This window comes from Carassius auratus, chromosome 25 (genome assembly GCF_003368295.1).
Source record: "Carassius auratus strain Wakin chromosome 25, ASM336829v1, whole genome shotgun sequence".
NCBI classification, from domain to species: Eukaryota; Metazoa; Chordata; class Actinopteri; order Cypriniformes; family Cyprinidae; genus Carassius; species Carassius auratus.
In genome coordinates this window covers 21,843,481-21,858,322 of record NC_039267.1, presented here as the reverse complement: position 1 = coordinate 21,858,322, position 14,842 = coordinate 21,843,481, and the positions used below count along the sequence as shown (strand labels likewise).

The window sequence follows — 14,842 nt, the reverse complement described above, 5'->3', positions numbered from 1 at the left end:
TTACCATTCGCTCGATTCCGGGGTTGTTTTCTCACACGAGTTTGTAGATTTTGCAGCAGCTACATTAATTCTATAGCAGAAACCGAGTGATTAAACTAATAAGTTGTGTTTGTAAACGTGATTTTGATTACTTCATATCTAATAATGCGCATACTTCGCACAGGGCCGAGTTTCGCTCTGTTGCTATGGTGAACCGATGACGCCGCGCCACCGGAACAATCAGTGCGCGTGTTGTTCGTTTGCTAACGTAACTGATTCACTTGATTTAACGTTATAAGGCTTTTTCCCCCAAAAGTGTTGTACTTTTAAGTCGAAATAGCCTTTTATTGACCGCGGCTTGTGCATGTATTTGACTATGCAGGCCGGATATACACGCGCTTAATGGTGTTGGATGGGATTTCATATTTATTGCAAAATTATTAACAGCAATGGCTTTTTATGACGTGTACACCCACCCCGCTTTAATAAGATACAGAACACGCGTTTGCACGAGAGCAACGCTGTTTGTCTGTGTGGTTTTATGCCTCACGTATATTTCGCCTCTTCTGGTGGCTTACAGAAGTCAAGGTAAGCTGTGTTTTATTCCGAGCAAATCCTTTCCATGTTCCACAGATCTTGTGATGACAGGAATCCACTCTGCTTTACGAGCAGGCTTCTGGCTGAAGAGGAGCACATATGAAGAGCAAGCGGTCATTCAGTTCCAGTATGACATGATTGTGATCGGAGCCACAGACACAGCAGGGAGTTATATAGCCTGGAGCACGTTTCCCAACTTTAATCGACTGATGGGAGATCAGTTACGCATCCCAAATGTGTCTGTGAGAACTTAACTTTTTATGTCATTAATTTTTGTACTATTGTAATAATAAACTCTGTAAGCATCTATGCCAAAATCTCTGTAAACCAATCACAATCTGATGATCAATTATCTGAATATTGTGATGCATGGTTTGTTAGGAGGACAGTATTTGTTTGAGATACAACTATTTGAAAATCTGGAATCTGAGGGAGCAAAAAACAAAAACAAAATAAGAGAGAGAGAAAGAAAATCGCCTTTAAATTTGTCCAAATAAAGTCCTTAGCAATGCATATTACTAAATAAAAAATTACGTTTTGATCTACTTACAATAGGAAATGTACAAAATATCTTAATGGAATATGATCTTTACTTTATAGCCTAATGATTTTTGGCATAAAAGATAAATGTATAATTACAAATATACCTGAGCTATTTATGACTGCTTTAGTGCTCCAGGGTAACATGTTTTCTTTCCTTATTCAGGTTCAGGAGGAGGACAGAGACCAGGATGGGAAATCTGACCTTCTCACGCTCCAAATCAGCATCCCACTTAAGGCAGAAGAGCAGATGTTCGGGATTCAGCTCCTCCTTACCTTCTCATACCAGCTGTTTGTGTGTATTCAGTGCATTCCTACGCACCACAAATCAGATGCCTCACGCTAAATTGTGTTAATATCTTTCTCTATCTATAGCTCTACTCATATGACTTATCTGTCTCTCTGATGGTCTCTATCTGTCAAGCGAATGTCTACGGTTGTGATGCAGATGCTTGCCTTTGTGCAGCATTCCTCGCCTGTCCCAGGATCTCAGCTGTTCGTCTGTGGAGACCTAAGGCTAAACCAGCGCACCCCTCTTCCTCACCGAGGTCTCCATAGTATCTACAACGTGAGTATAACCCCAAAACCCCCATCGTATGACCTACGTACAGATTCATGTGATGATTCACTCGTGGCTGGAAATTTAGCTGGAAACCGGTTTGACTTGCGAAGCTGCAATGTTGTCAGAAGCATGTCAGCAGGAAGATCGTAAATAAAAAGAGATGGAATTATTTGGAACGTATTTTGATTCAAATGCAAATTGTGTTTTGCTGAAATCACATATTAATTTTAATGGCCTGTTTATTCCATTGCTAGGTTTCACTGATCGATGCATCCAGTCCGTTTGCGAGTACATATGACCTGGCCAACATCATTAGACTCTACCAGCAGAGAAACTGTAAGATAAAGAACATTTCATTGTTGTTATTATAAATATGTCAAGAGCCTCTCTCGTCATCCTTGTTTTCGCTTCATTGCTTTCAAAAAGCAGAGATTTGTATTCACTATAGGCTGTATTTTTCAGTGACATCCTCAAGAATGCTGAGCTTATTTCTGTGTTCATCACCTACTGCTGGATTTTCTGTTTCTTTGTTATTGAATACTAAAACCTTATCTGTCAAATCTCTTTCAATTTTAAATGTCAATGTCAGTGACTGCTCACCTCTCGGGTGTCATTCCTGTGTGGACGGTGGGCAGAGCTGCGAATTCTCCCTTCCAGATCAGCGCCCAGATCAACTATCCGGTGGAGACTATTACATATCCTTCACAGTTTCTGATCAAAAATACAGAAAAAAGCAATATTTTAAAATATTATTAAAATATAAAATAATGTTTTTATTTTATTTTAATATACTTTGAAGCACAATGTATTTCTGTGATGCGCAGCTGTATTTTCAGCATCATTCCTCCAGTCTTCAGTGTCACACGATCTTCAGAAATCATTGTTATATGCTGATTTGATACTCAGTGTTGGAAAAAATTGTGCTGCCTAATATTTTTCCGGAATTTTTGTAGTTTGTTCAAAATAGAAATCTTTTTTAACAATATAAATGTTATATTGTTAAAAATATCGTTGCTAAATAAAAGTATTAATTTTTTATCAGTAAAGAAAGAAAAATGTACTGACCCCAAACTTTTTAATAGAAGTGTATATTATTTTAAAAAATTGGATTTCAAATAAATGCTGTTCTTTTTACCTTTATTTATCAATAGAGAATCCTGAAAAATAAACAACCGTACAATGTTTTCCAACACTGGTGATAAATAAGCATGTTAAAATAATCTCTAAAAGTGATCTGAACACAAGGGTGATTAAATTATATTTTTTGTCTTAATAATTCAATTAAATTCAAATTTATTTGTATTGCGCTTTTTACGACACAAATCATTGCAAAGCAACTTTACAGAAAATTATGTTTCTACAATATTTAGTAGTGGCTTATAAGTGGTGATCAGTTTATGTGCAAATGACAGGAATTTTCAGAAAAATGAATACAAGACATAGTCAACCAGACGAGGAACTCTATTAACAGCAATTATTATATGATTGCATAGTAAGTAGCAATATTTGTTTACAAACAATCCCTTGTCTATAAAAGATTCTCTATTTCAGGGTATATAGTGCACGTTTTTTATGATTCATGCCTGGTTACTAACATCAACCATCTGGTCTACAATCCTGATACCAGAAAAAGGGGGAAAACGTTTCTTTCGCATTGCATTATTTTGCTTTAAAACACATGACAGGAAATTGTATGCTTTTCAGTTTAGTCCCTCATAAGCACATATTGGACACATGAATGACTTTGAGTTGCAGATCTCACTTCCTGACTTCTGTGCATTCCTAGAGATCCACTCATGTTGGATTTGATCAACTCCGGTTTAATTTCCTTGACTGGTTTTTCTACCTATCTGCCGGGCTTCTGGGAAACGATGAAGTTTGCCTGGATTCAGTATGTCAGCGTCCTGCTCATCTTTCTTTGGGTTTTCCAGCGCATTCAAACATTCGTCTTTCAAAACCAGGTTTTACCAACCACCACAGTATTACCGTTTAAACAGCACAGCTCCTGAAAGTTTTTTCTTCTTTTCATTACCTTCATTTGTTGTTGAGGACTAGAGTTTGCTAATGTTTGTTTCTATATACATAGTTATCTTTGTTCAGTTCAAGTGCATTCATAAGGAATTCCCACCAGGATTCTTGTGGAGTCACTGGTTTTTCTGGTTTTAAAGGACTTCTTTAAAGGAGTTCTGCCGTATGTGTCGCAAACTATTATTTGCTTTGTTTAAAGACTAATAGAATAAATATTTCAAGCCAAAACCTCAAACAAAGCGTGTGGTGAACTCTGATTGTATATGATGACGTTAAAGACTACATGCTGATTGTTTCAAATACACAAGAATGAAAAGTCCTTGAGGTGACATTTTTTATGCGTTTCTGATTCCTCTTGGAGAATGAATAACAGCTCATCAATGCATAATACTCATCAACAAAGTTGCATTATTATGCTTGATGTCTAATCAGTGCTGTCTGTCACTTATATTTTACAATATTAGTATGGTGTTCTGCTACCTGCTTTGAGTTTGGATATTTAACGTTGCCGTTTGACAATAAATAATGTGATAAACATCCTCTGGAAGATTACTGTCTTCTACTGTTTTCTTATGTTTCTCTTGTCTTCGTCTCAGTTGGCTCCACAGATAGACCTTCACAAATGTTGTTTATCTGATAATCTCTGTGCTAGCTGTTGTATTCTCCTCCACGTCCACCAATGAGATCAAGCACAGGAAGTTTGGCACAGTGGACAGGATGCAGATGTAATGTTTTCCTGTTCATTTATCCGTGTTGTGAAAGCATAATGCCTTATGAAGCTCTTTCAGAATCAGTGAATTTACATTTGTATCATACATGGATTTAATTGGTGTATATCCATTTTTTAGGAAAACTTGGATAAAGCTAGGTTAGCTGGATAACAATGTGTATTTTTTAATATACAGAAGTTAGTTACATTGAGCTTGCTATTATTCCTAACACAAAGGAATAGACAAAGCGTCCACTCCGAGAAGTCCTTCTTGGGGTCATCTTGCAGAAGGCTGCTCACTGGTAGCCCCGCCCACCGCCTGCCAATCACTCTTAAAGGCCACGTCTCAGCTTTTTTCACATCCAGTTTTACAGCAGAAACCTTTCATCCCTGAATGCGAGCGCATTGCTGAGCAGAAGGTAAGGCACGAATTAATAATATACAGCTTATGCTATAGACATACAGTATCACATTAATATATGTATTTGTGGGGTGACTCTTAAAATGATCTGTTTGTGACTGGAGTGTGTGTGGGAGACTTTTCCCGAGAAGTCCTTTAAGAGGATGGTTGTGAAGATGAAGCAGCCGAGCCTCGTTTATCTCAGTGGAAGACTAATATAACACGTTTGTGTTCTCCGGCGATTTGGACCAAACAAGAATATTACTCAACTACTCGTATTGTAGAAGCATTTTGTAGCTCAAAAGATGAATTGTTGGTTTGTCTAATGTCTCAGAATAAGTGCGTTCAGTGTGTTGGGCATCACGGTGCGCTTCTGGAGTCCCGTGACGGTGATTAGTTATCAGTCTCGCTAGGTTTACATTGTGTGGATCTCGACCTTGGAAAGAAAAGTTTTCAACTTTTTTTTTTTTAATCAAATGTTTAGGTACCAGATGGGTAACTAACAAACAAACGAACTCTGATCATATTACTCCTTTATCACAATATTTCCCACCTGTTTCTGGGAGTCAGGTGTGCAACGCTCTTAAAGCGACAGTCCTCCAAGAAAATCCTGTCATTACCGAGTCCCTCGTCATGATGCGTCAAACTAGTACTATTTTTGTTTTTGTAAAACACTCTAAATTGGTGTCTGTGTGTCGTGCAATATATTCAACGCTTTGTAACTATAGAAAGGCTTCATGTGAGAAACAACCCACACTTAATATGACCGATGAGAGCGAAAACGGTTTCAGTAAATAATCGTTATGGTTTCTTCCTCAGACAGCTATTGCATTGCCTCTGAAAACTTACAAAGTAGCCTACAAGCCGATGGACCGCTATTATAAATTCTGCGAAACGTTACGCTATTGTGTTTCACGGAAGAAATCCGGTATTACTGGATTAACATGCCAGTTTTGATCAACTGTCGCTTTAGAAATGTTTAAAAGCATCATGTTTTGAGAGCGGTCAGTAGCATTGACATTGTGCTCGTTTGTGTTGTTTCCAGAGGGAAGTTTTCCTTTGGTACAGTGTGCGATGCCTTTCCATTTGCATTTAATTTAATATCTGTGCGTGCAGTGTTCAGTCATAGGCCTGTTAATTTGATGTGGATAACGCGATCTGTGTGAAATGCTGAAACCAAGATCATCTTTTGCTCAATTGGGAAGAGTCGAGGAGCAAGCCCCCGTTTTATTATTGGATTTCCTCAAGGTTTCGCTAGTTTTAATAGAAGATTGACTGTCATCTGCTGGTTAGATGTAGTAAGACAGCTCGTTTCTCAAAGGAAATCATTATTCTACCCTAGTGTTGTCACATGGACATCTAACGAGAGAGAGAAAGGGAGAGAACTGCATGTCTGATGGTCAGTGTGTGCCAAAATAAATACATGAAGTGACTGAGCATTGCTTTTAGTAGGCTGTTTTATCTCTTAGATTTGACCTAATAGGGGTTACTGATCTAGCTTTAATTAAAGCTGATTCTGATTGAGCTTTAATTTACTTCCCAAATCAGTTTGCACTTCCATTTGGCTCTTGGTTTTTTTCTTTCTAACTTTGATCAGGTATTTACAGAAGTACTAAAAGTAACTTCCCTTGATATTCAGGCTCATTTTTTATTATAGTTGTTCACAGGTGTTTCATACACTGCAAAAAGAGATGTTAAAGTTGACACATGCACAATTTTAATACATATTTAACAGTTTGTGTGTTAAGATGGATCACACATCTGTGTAGTGTCATTCATCTTATGATGCACGAAAGTATCGTCCCGTCATCAGTACTGGATCTAGAAACCACTGATGATCTGGAGTCCGATGTCAGTTGTGAGGTGACCGTTACGAGCTCATGCATCAAGATTGATGGAAAAACATCAGGTTGTGTTCTGGCAGAATGCAAATATGTAAGCAAAACTGTAAATTTGCAGAGTAGAGTTTTCACTTTACAAAAAAAATAAAATAAAATGAATAAATACATGGAGGGAAGTCGAAATTAAATAGTGACTTTACAAAAATACCATATATATATATATATATATATATATATTTCATTTCAAGTACAGAGTAGCAGAGTTGTGGCCTAGTGGTTAGAGAGTTTGACTCCTAACCCTAGGGCTGTGAGTTCGAAACTTGTGCCGGCAATACCACGACTGAAGTGCCCCCAACTGCTCCCTGGCCGCCGCAGCATAAATAAATTACATGTTATCTTACCACTAAGAGTTCTTAATAGCAGTAAAAGTTTGTCACGAAGTTCTCTCTTAAAACCTGTTCTAACTGCTGAGACAAACTTTTACTGAGGAATAGAGAGACACATCTTAAGCTCAGAGTAAGGGCAGGGTGGATTATGTCAGTGACGTGACATTCAGCCAAGTATGATGACCCATACTCAGAATTTGTGCTCTGGATTTAACCCATCCAACGTGAACACACACACACACACACACACACGGAGCAGTGGGCATCATTTATGCTGCGGCTCCCGGGGATCAGTTGGGGGTTCAGTGTCTTGCTCAAGGGCACCTCAATTGTGGTATTGCCAGCCCGAGACTCAAACCCACTAGCCACTAGGCCATGCCCCCCCCCCCAGTAACTACGCACACAGTGCTTGAATGATAGTCTGCCAAATCATGATATTATGTTGCATATTCAAAAAGGTTTAAAAAATCAGGAAAAGTGTCACTAATTATGTTTAGTTCTTGTCAGCATCTTAGATGTGTGCTGCTCAGAAACTGTGAATATGCATATAGACATCCTTTTAATAAACCCAGTGAATAATCATGGCTGAGAGTAAGACATGCGAACGTAAAAGATATCCAAACTGGATACAAGAGCTGTTATGTCTTGCGGAGCTGATTAATGAAAACAAGTTGGGATAACCTCCAAAACCAAAGGCGATGCCTTTATAAAAGGTCATTATTGTCTAATGTTTCTAAAATGTTTGCGACCAGAGGCAGATTACCAGCAACAGCAATCTTAGGAAAGTTTGTGGTTTCGTCTTCGTGACTTAGGAGTCCTCTTCACTACTCCTAACCTTTTACAGATTCAGGAGCTCGTTTTAGAGAGAAAACTTTGGGAGTCATAAATTTAGGATTCACAAGCCCATTATTTTTGAGATATGAGCTACTTTTAGACTTGATGTTTTGTGAATACAGGTCCTGATTTTTAGAAAGTAAATGTAAAAATAACGTTTGTTAACAAAAGTATAGAATATGGTACATAAGGCTTTTTAGAAATCATTGTACACTTCTCAATTATCATTGTGTTGCCTTTCTTTATGTGTGCCCCCCCACCAAAATACAGATTTTGTACCATTAAATCCACAGCAAACAATTTAGGGTTTTTCCCTCAAGTATAAGTTCCACGTTCTTCAATATCATACTATGAGAGCCATAAAAGCCTGATGGATTACATATGATATTCAAATAAATTCAGTCCCAAAAAGAGTTTCATTTCCAAAAATTACATTTCTCTATTATTTATTATGTCAGGCTTTATAAGGTTTAAGCTATCAAAACTTGTTTCGGGTTATTAGACCAAGTTAACATATACTTGCAAAAGTTTCTCATTGTCGGTATGTTGTGGACCAATCAAATAAAGTGTGATCAGATATTAAGCAGACGGTCTACTAATACACTAATGACTGCTAGTAGACCTGTAGTTTCTTACTGTTAGGAGAATCTAAAGTGGAATATCAAAATAGTATTACCTATTTATATTATAGAAGTGTATTTAATTTACCAACGTGTGTGTATGAATTTATATGTACTTCATTTTACTGACTCCAAATCATGCCTTTTAAGTAATTTGCTCTTTAAAAACTGATCATCCTTCGATGGATTGTATTTGAACCAAAGTGGCCCATCACCGAATCCGTTCTGTAGTGTTCGCTGGGGTCCAGGCCATGTTGGGCTTTCAGGAAACGAGCGACTGATGCAGCTGCAAATCAGGAAGTGAACGCATGTCAACTTCCTCCCTCAGAGATCAGACCTGTTATTAATCAATATGTATTAAATAAGTGGTGAGAAGGGTGGGATACATGTAAATAATTAATTACATGAAATGCATCCAGGAATTTCAAACAGATTTTTAATCCCTTTTAAATCTATCAGTGGTATTTAGCAGAGGTGGCATAGGTCACACAAGACTGACTCGTGCATGTTTGCTTTAAGTTGAAGACCCTAGTTAATACATGTTCTGTAAGATTCCCCTTTCTGGCATTTCATTGGACTATCCAGCTTTAAATGTGTATATAGAAAACTCTTATGAAGGGAACTACCTTAAATCCGAGCACCTTAAACCAAGTCCTCAGCCATTTTCTAGAATAGGCGCATTTATTAAACACATTTATATGACCCTCTATCTCTAGCGCTCTCTATTCTAATTCTGCTAAAAACAAACAAAAAAACAAAAACTTGCACTAGCTTCTCTAATCTCTTCATTTATTGTAGAATTAAAAGAAAAGAGATGGTCAGAATACAAAGCAAAAAAGTCCTCCAACACTAGCTTGGTCTATTCTTTTTCTATCTATTTGCTTTTTATATTTTTATGTGTACTGTGTTAAGCTCACGGAGACTTGTCATAGCACTTGCATATCATTGCTCTTTTGTTGATTTTGATTGCTTCCTCTGTCCTCATTTGTAGGTCACTTTGGATAAAAGCATCTGCTGAAGGACTAAATATGAAGTTATTTAGGCTAGTCTACTTTTTTTTTCCAAAAGCTTAAGATCTTTTACATAGATTAATTATAAAAGTTCTAGTGTATTGCAACTCTTAACTATTTTATAAATGGTTTTTGCCATGAAAATATCCTAAGATGCTGACATGGCATTAAATAAGAAATCTACTACTACTACTACTACTAATATAGCCTACACACACACACAATAGAATACAAATATACATTACACACATTATGTAAACAAAAACCTTTACTTTAGATGTGATTTATTTAATTCACTAAGTAAAACTAATCCTTTATTTGAATAAGATTGTTTAAAGCTTTAGGGCATTAAAGTATGCCTGTGCTTGCTCCGCAGGTGAATAAAGCAGACAGTATGCTGCGGTGGAGAGTGTCGAAGCCCACCGTGCTGAGTCTGGTGTTAATCCAGGCGGCTGCAGTGGTGCTTCTGTATGGATGGTACAGCCGTCCACCGTCTCCAAACACGGCTGCGTCCGAGGGCAAGGTGCATGTGCTGCTGCTGTCCTCATGGAGATCCGGCTCCTCGTTCCTGGGCCAGGTGTTCAACCAGCATCCGGATGTCTTTTACCTGATGGAGCCCGGCTGGCACGTGTGGACGTCTATCCAGAAGGCCGGCGCACGCAGCATGCGGATGGCGGTGCGCGATATGATTCGCAGCATCTTTCAATGTGACATGTCGGTGATGGACGCTTACATGCCCCAGCCGCGCAACGTCTCCAACCTCTTCATGTGGAGCCACAGCCGCGCGCTCTGCTCGCCGCCCGCTTGTTTTCTCACGGCACGCGACGAGATTAGCAAAGAGCAAGACTGCAAGCTGCACTGTGACACGCAAGGTTTGAAGCTTGCCGAGGCTGCGTGTCGGACTTACAGCCATGTGGTGCTAAAAGAGGTGCGTTTCTTCGAGTTGGAGTCACTGTATCCACTATTGCGCGACCCGAGTTTGGATCTGCGCATCATCCATCTGGTTCGTGATCCTCGAGCGGTACTTCGTTCCCGCGAGCAGTCGGTCAAAGCCCTGCTCAAAGACAGTGCTATAGTCCTGGAGCAGGCTAATGTCCCGGAAAAGGATAAATCTTATCAGGTCCTGCAGGAGATTTGTCGCAGCCATGTGCGAATTTATGAAACCGCCACGTTAAAGCCACCTGATTTCCTAAGGGGGCGCTATAAGATGGTCCGTTATGAGGATCTAGTGCGCAACACGCTGTCTGAGATCGAAGCCATGTATGAGTTTGTGGGTTTGGAGCTGACCGAAGAGTTGCAGGAGTGGATCTACCGTATCACACATGGGAAGGGCAAGGGAACGAAGAAGGAGGCCTTCAAGATCACCTCGCGAAATGCTGAGGACGTCTCCCTGGCTTGGCGAACCACCTTACCGTTTGAGAAGGTCCAGCGCATCCAGAAGGTCTGCAAAGGAGCCATGACTCTGCTGGGATATAAGACTGTGGACAGTGAGAAAGAGCAGAAGCTGCTGAATTTAGACGTGATGGCCCCGCGAGAGCGCTATCGGTTCAGCTGGCTACCCTCGAAAAGCACAACCGCGAAAGTATCGAAAACATAAGAACTGTGGCATTTGCCCTTCGGATTTGTTCTCGTTCGCTTCATACAAAAGGACAATCGAACTTGAGTGTGCCATTGAGCTGCAGAGAACAGGACACTCGAGCAATAAAGCGCTGTTCTCTTCCTTAGCACAGCTTTTAACACTGGATGCTGTTTTTGAAGAAATTATGGTCCAATAATGAACTTCAAGATGTATTGACACAGAAACTATGGTGTTTTTTAGTTTGTGTAAAGAACATTGCATTTCAAATTGATGTTGTGGATGCAGGTTGAATCAGATTGACCAGTTCAGAGCAGACGTCACAGTTACGCATTGTGGTGGCAGAAAAACACTGGTAACAAGTGGAGGGGAAAAAAGGTAGCACTCTATTTTACAGTCCTGGTTCTCCTGTACATGGTATGTACTTATTATAGTAATATCAATAATTATTAACCCTGAACCGAACCCTAACCTTCTTTAGATTTAGATTACCAGTACTTTATTAGGTACTTGCACTCTAGGTACATGAAGGTGCATGTATTGTAAGATAAAGTGCAACCACATTTTTTTTTTTTTAGTGTTGTGCCTTTGGATCACAGAATTGGAATGCAAGTTTATCCTCCAGTTTCACATGTTTAAGCCTAGACCCATACTAAAATGCAAATCTGAGTGGTTTCAACTGAAAGAAACTAGTACTGACTGATCTTAAAATATCTCTAGATGAAAACCAAGGTTTGTGTGTTTTTTGTTTTTTTTGTTTATATATATATATATATATATATGCGCGCCTATTTTACAAAGAAATACATAAATGTCCTAATTGAACCATGGCTTAACCCTGGCTTAGTCTGAGCCCTGTCTGTGAAACCAGGACTAAGTCTCCTAGTTTGAACTCTATTCAACTCAACAACAGTGAGTTTGTAAATTCTGAGAACAAAAACAATTGTGGCATAGAAGCTCATGGGAAAAGGTTTTTTTCTCTCAACGGAAATATGAGAATAAAGCCATCATTTTAAAATATAAACTCAAATTTGCTTTTTTATTATTCAATTATATGGCTTTCATAGACCGCTAATTAAAAACTGTAATTTTCTGCCACCAGGTAGGCTCCGCCCACAACAACAAAAAAAACATGTCGACATTTTTGCAATAACAAAATTCGACTGTGTTTCTCGTGTTTGTGTAATGCCATTCAGCTTTCCATGGATTTACAGAGACTCTCACTGCATGAAGCTGAATACCAATGTCATTGTGAAGAAAGTAGTTCCTGGAGATCCACTGTCCCGCAGAGTCGGGCTTCAAACCTAACCAAACACACCTGAACTTCTGATCACTCAAAAACTCTCAGACTGGATGTGCTTGAGCAGTTTACACCATGGGACACGGGAGCAGGGGTCAAGACCTAGGAAGTAGTTAATAATTGATTGTATGTTAAGATGTCATTGTGTCAAGTGTTATTAGTTTTGTTAGCTTAAGACCAGTTGTTGTTCATGTTCTCGCTGGATTTAGACTTTAATCAAAAAAAAAAAAAAAAAGGACCAACTCCGATTGGATGTGCCTTTTTTTTTTTTGGTTGCCCATCAGTTGAATCCTTGCTACAAGTTGCTGTGAAGCACTTTGCTTAACTGAACAAAGAAAGACACATCCAAAAGTGGATAGATGTGGGCACAAAAGCCAAAAATAATGCAGAAATTTTACACAAAAGACAGGATCTAATTGCCTAAAAAGTTCCCACAAAGCTCCTATAAGCAGGATTTCAGCGCATTCAGGTCTAAATGCAAAGTAAAAACATTTAATCAATGACATACAATTGATTGAGTATGTAAGTTATGGGAATAGCCTAATATTGGATTTAATATGAAGATATTTAGGAGACCGTTAAACAATATAAAGTTCTGGTTAATTCTATTACTTGGAGAAAAGATTGTTTATGCCGTTATTATTTATTACACACAAGGGCCAAAAGAGTTGTTGCTGCCAGTCTATAGATCGAGAGAAGCCTGTGCATTACACCGGGTCAAAAGAAGGAAAACTCTTCTTCACTCAGTTATGGTTACACGTGGCACTGCCTTATTTTCTCCCTTGTTTTACAAGACAAAATACATGCAGATTCAAGAGACTGTCTTACACTTTCACTTAGAATCTGAATTTATCTTGTTTTGAGGATGTTTAGTTACTGTGCTGGAAAGCAAAGTGAAGATGCTCATTTTAAAATCACAGTTTGTCTGTGTACCAAAATGCTTGAGTGAGAGAGAGTACTCTTAAAGGTTCAGTGTTAGCTAAAGCAATTGGAAGAAAATCAGCTTCAGGTAGGTTAATGTTCTGATTATATCCATTAGAGAGAGAGAAAACCGATTATGATGTTATTCGTGTGTTTATATGCTCTTAAATATTTAAATACTTAAATGTTTTCAAAATGAATTAATTTGAAGAGGAAAAGGATTTTTTTTTTTTTTTTTTTGAGGTCTGCAGATTTGTTTATATTTACTGAATGTGATAAAAAAAAAAACATGCTCAAGGCTTTTAAAAGTGAAAATGTATATATTGATTAGAGTAAAAAAAAAAAAAAAAAAGTTATGATGCCAAATTAACATTTTTCTATGCCGTATGTGCTAGGCTGTCACTAACCGATGTTGAAGAAGTGTTGATAAAGTGTTGTACAGACACTGCTTTATGATTTTATGACTTGTTTGATTGTGGTAAACCCGGATATCAGATGCACGTCTGTGTTTTGCAGTTCTGTGGTACTGCTTTGTTTGTCCTTTGCATAAATGGCTTTTATTATTCTTTGTACCTGTTCTCTAGAATTTCTCTGTATACACTGACATTTGAAACCTAATGTGATCAAATGTAAACAATTTTACAATTGATTTACTTTTTGTTATGCTAATTGAGGTATTGTCGTTTTGTGAGGTAATGTTTGATTTCAATGGATGTTGGTATTTTATAGTGTTTTATTATGTTTGAATCACATTGATTTATATTCAACACATCATGTCTTAAATCAGTTAAAGTGTAAATGAAAATAAAGGTAGCACAAGATCAAGAGTCTCTTGTGTGACTAGAAAATATATTTTGTTGACTTGTGATCAGAAGAGAAGTCTGATAATGCATCCATTACAATCTATTAAGTTATACAAACTATACAGGAAGAGAATAAGCTTTTAGAAGTGAAACCATGGTACCCCTTTAGCTTGTCAGTATTTATACTTGGCTTCAGTACGTTTTCTCTATAGGTTTATAATTAATGTTGGTCTTTTGATTGTTTGCACCATTATGCATCATTCCGAAATTTGCCAGTCTGATCAATGTGGAGAAAAAATGTTTAGGTACCTTTACACACTTTCTTTGTCAACTGATCATTAAAACCCTGTTTTAATAATAAAAGCTTTTATTTCTGTACAAAAGACCAATATCGTTAATACGGAGTTAGTTATAAATATAATAACGTGACTCTAACCCTCACAGAAATCATTTAGCATTTTTATAAACTTGTTTACTTTATAAAGCGAAGGTTTTATCAATATCAATGTCAGCATGTGGTGTTTCCAGCAGCTGCTTTAAGTCCTATGGTGCATCTCATCCCCATGAACTGCTCTAGATTTTCCAGTTCTTGCTGTGATGTGTTGCTCCACTTTTCTACCAAGGCACTTGCAAGTTACATTTCTGTGGGGATGCATAGACAGTCCTTCCTATATCCTAAGTCTTAGGCCCTGTTACATTCAACACTGAATACAGAGTGTTGCAATAGGTATTTATG

The 14,842-nt window shown here is 38.0% G+C and overlaps 2 protein-coding genes across 2 annotated transcripts; both read left to right on the top strand.

Moving 5' to 3' along the window:
• The first annotated feature begins 17 nt into the window (after positions 1–17).
• LOC113043652 (transmembrane protein 231) lies at positions 18–4,246 on the top strand. The gene is made up of 7 exons (XM_026203159.1): positions 18–567; positions 652–818; positions 1,283–1,411; positions 1,541–1,684; positions 1,933–2,014; positions 2,268–2,373; positions 3,525–4,246. Exons 1-7 carry the CDS (start codon positions 429–431, stop codon positions 3,685–3,687), a joined length of 930 nt encoding a protein of 309 aa, XP_026058944.1. The 5' UTR covers positions 18–428; the 3' UTR covers positions 3,688–4,246.
• A 300-nt stretch (positions 4,247–4,546) lies between these two features.
• LOC113043651 (carbohydrate sulfotransferase 6-like) lies at positions 4,547–14,484 on the top strand. The gene is made up of 2 exons (XM_026203158.1): positions 4,547–4,834; positions 9,883–14,484. The coding sequence occupies exon 2, from the start codon at positions 9,901–9,903 to the stop codon at positions 11,101–11,103; it is 1,203 nt and encodes a 400-aa protein (XP_026058943.1). The 5' UTR covers positions 4,547–4,834; positions 9,883–9,900; the 3' UTR covers positions 11,104–14,484.
• Positions 14,485–14,842: the final 358 nt, after the last annotated feature.

Coding starts and splice junctions, on each gene's coding strand:
- LOC113043651 (XM_026203158.1), top strand. CDS start 9,901: ATGCTGCGGTGGAGAGTGTCGAAGCCCACCGTGCTGAGTCTGGTGTTA.
- LOC113043652 (XM_026203159.1), top strand. CDS start 429: ATGGCTTTTTATGACGTGTACACCCACCCCGCTTTAATAAGATACAGA. Junction 819..1,282: donor TACGCATCCCAAATGTGTCT/GTGAGAACTTAA, acceptor TTCCTTATTCAG/GTTCAGGAGGAGGACAGAGA. Junction 1,412..1,540: donor CCTTCTCATACCAGCTGTTT/GTGTGTATTCAG, acceptor CTATCTGTCAAG/CGAATGTCTACGGTTGTGAT.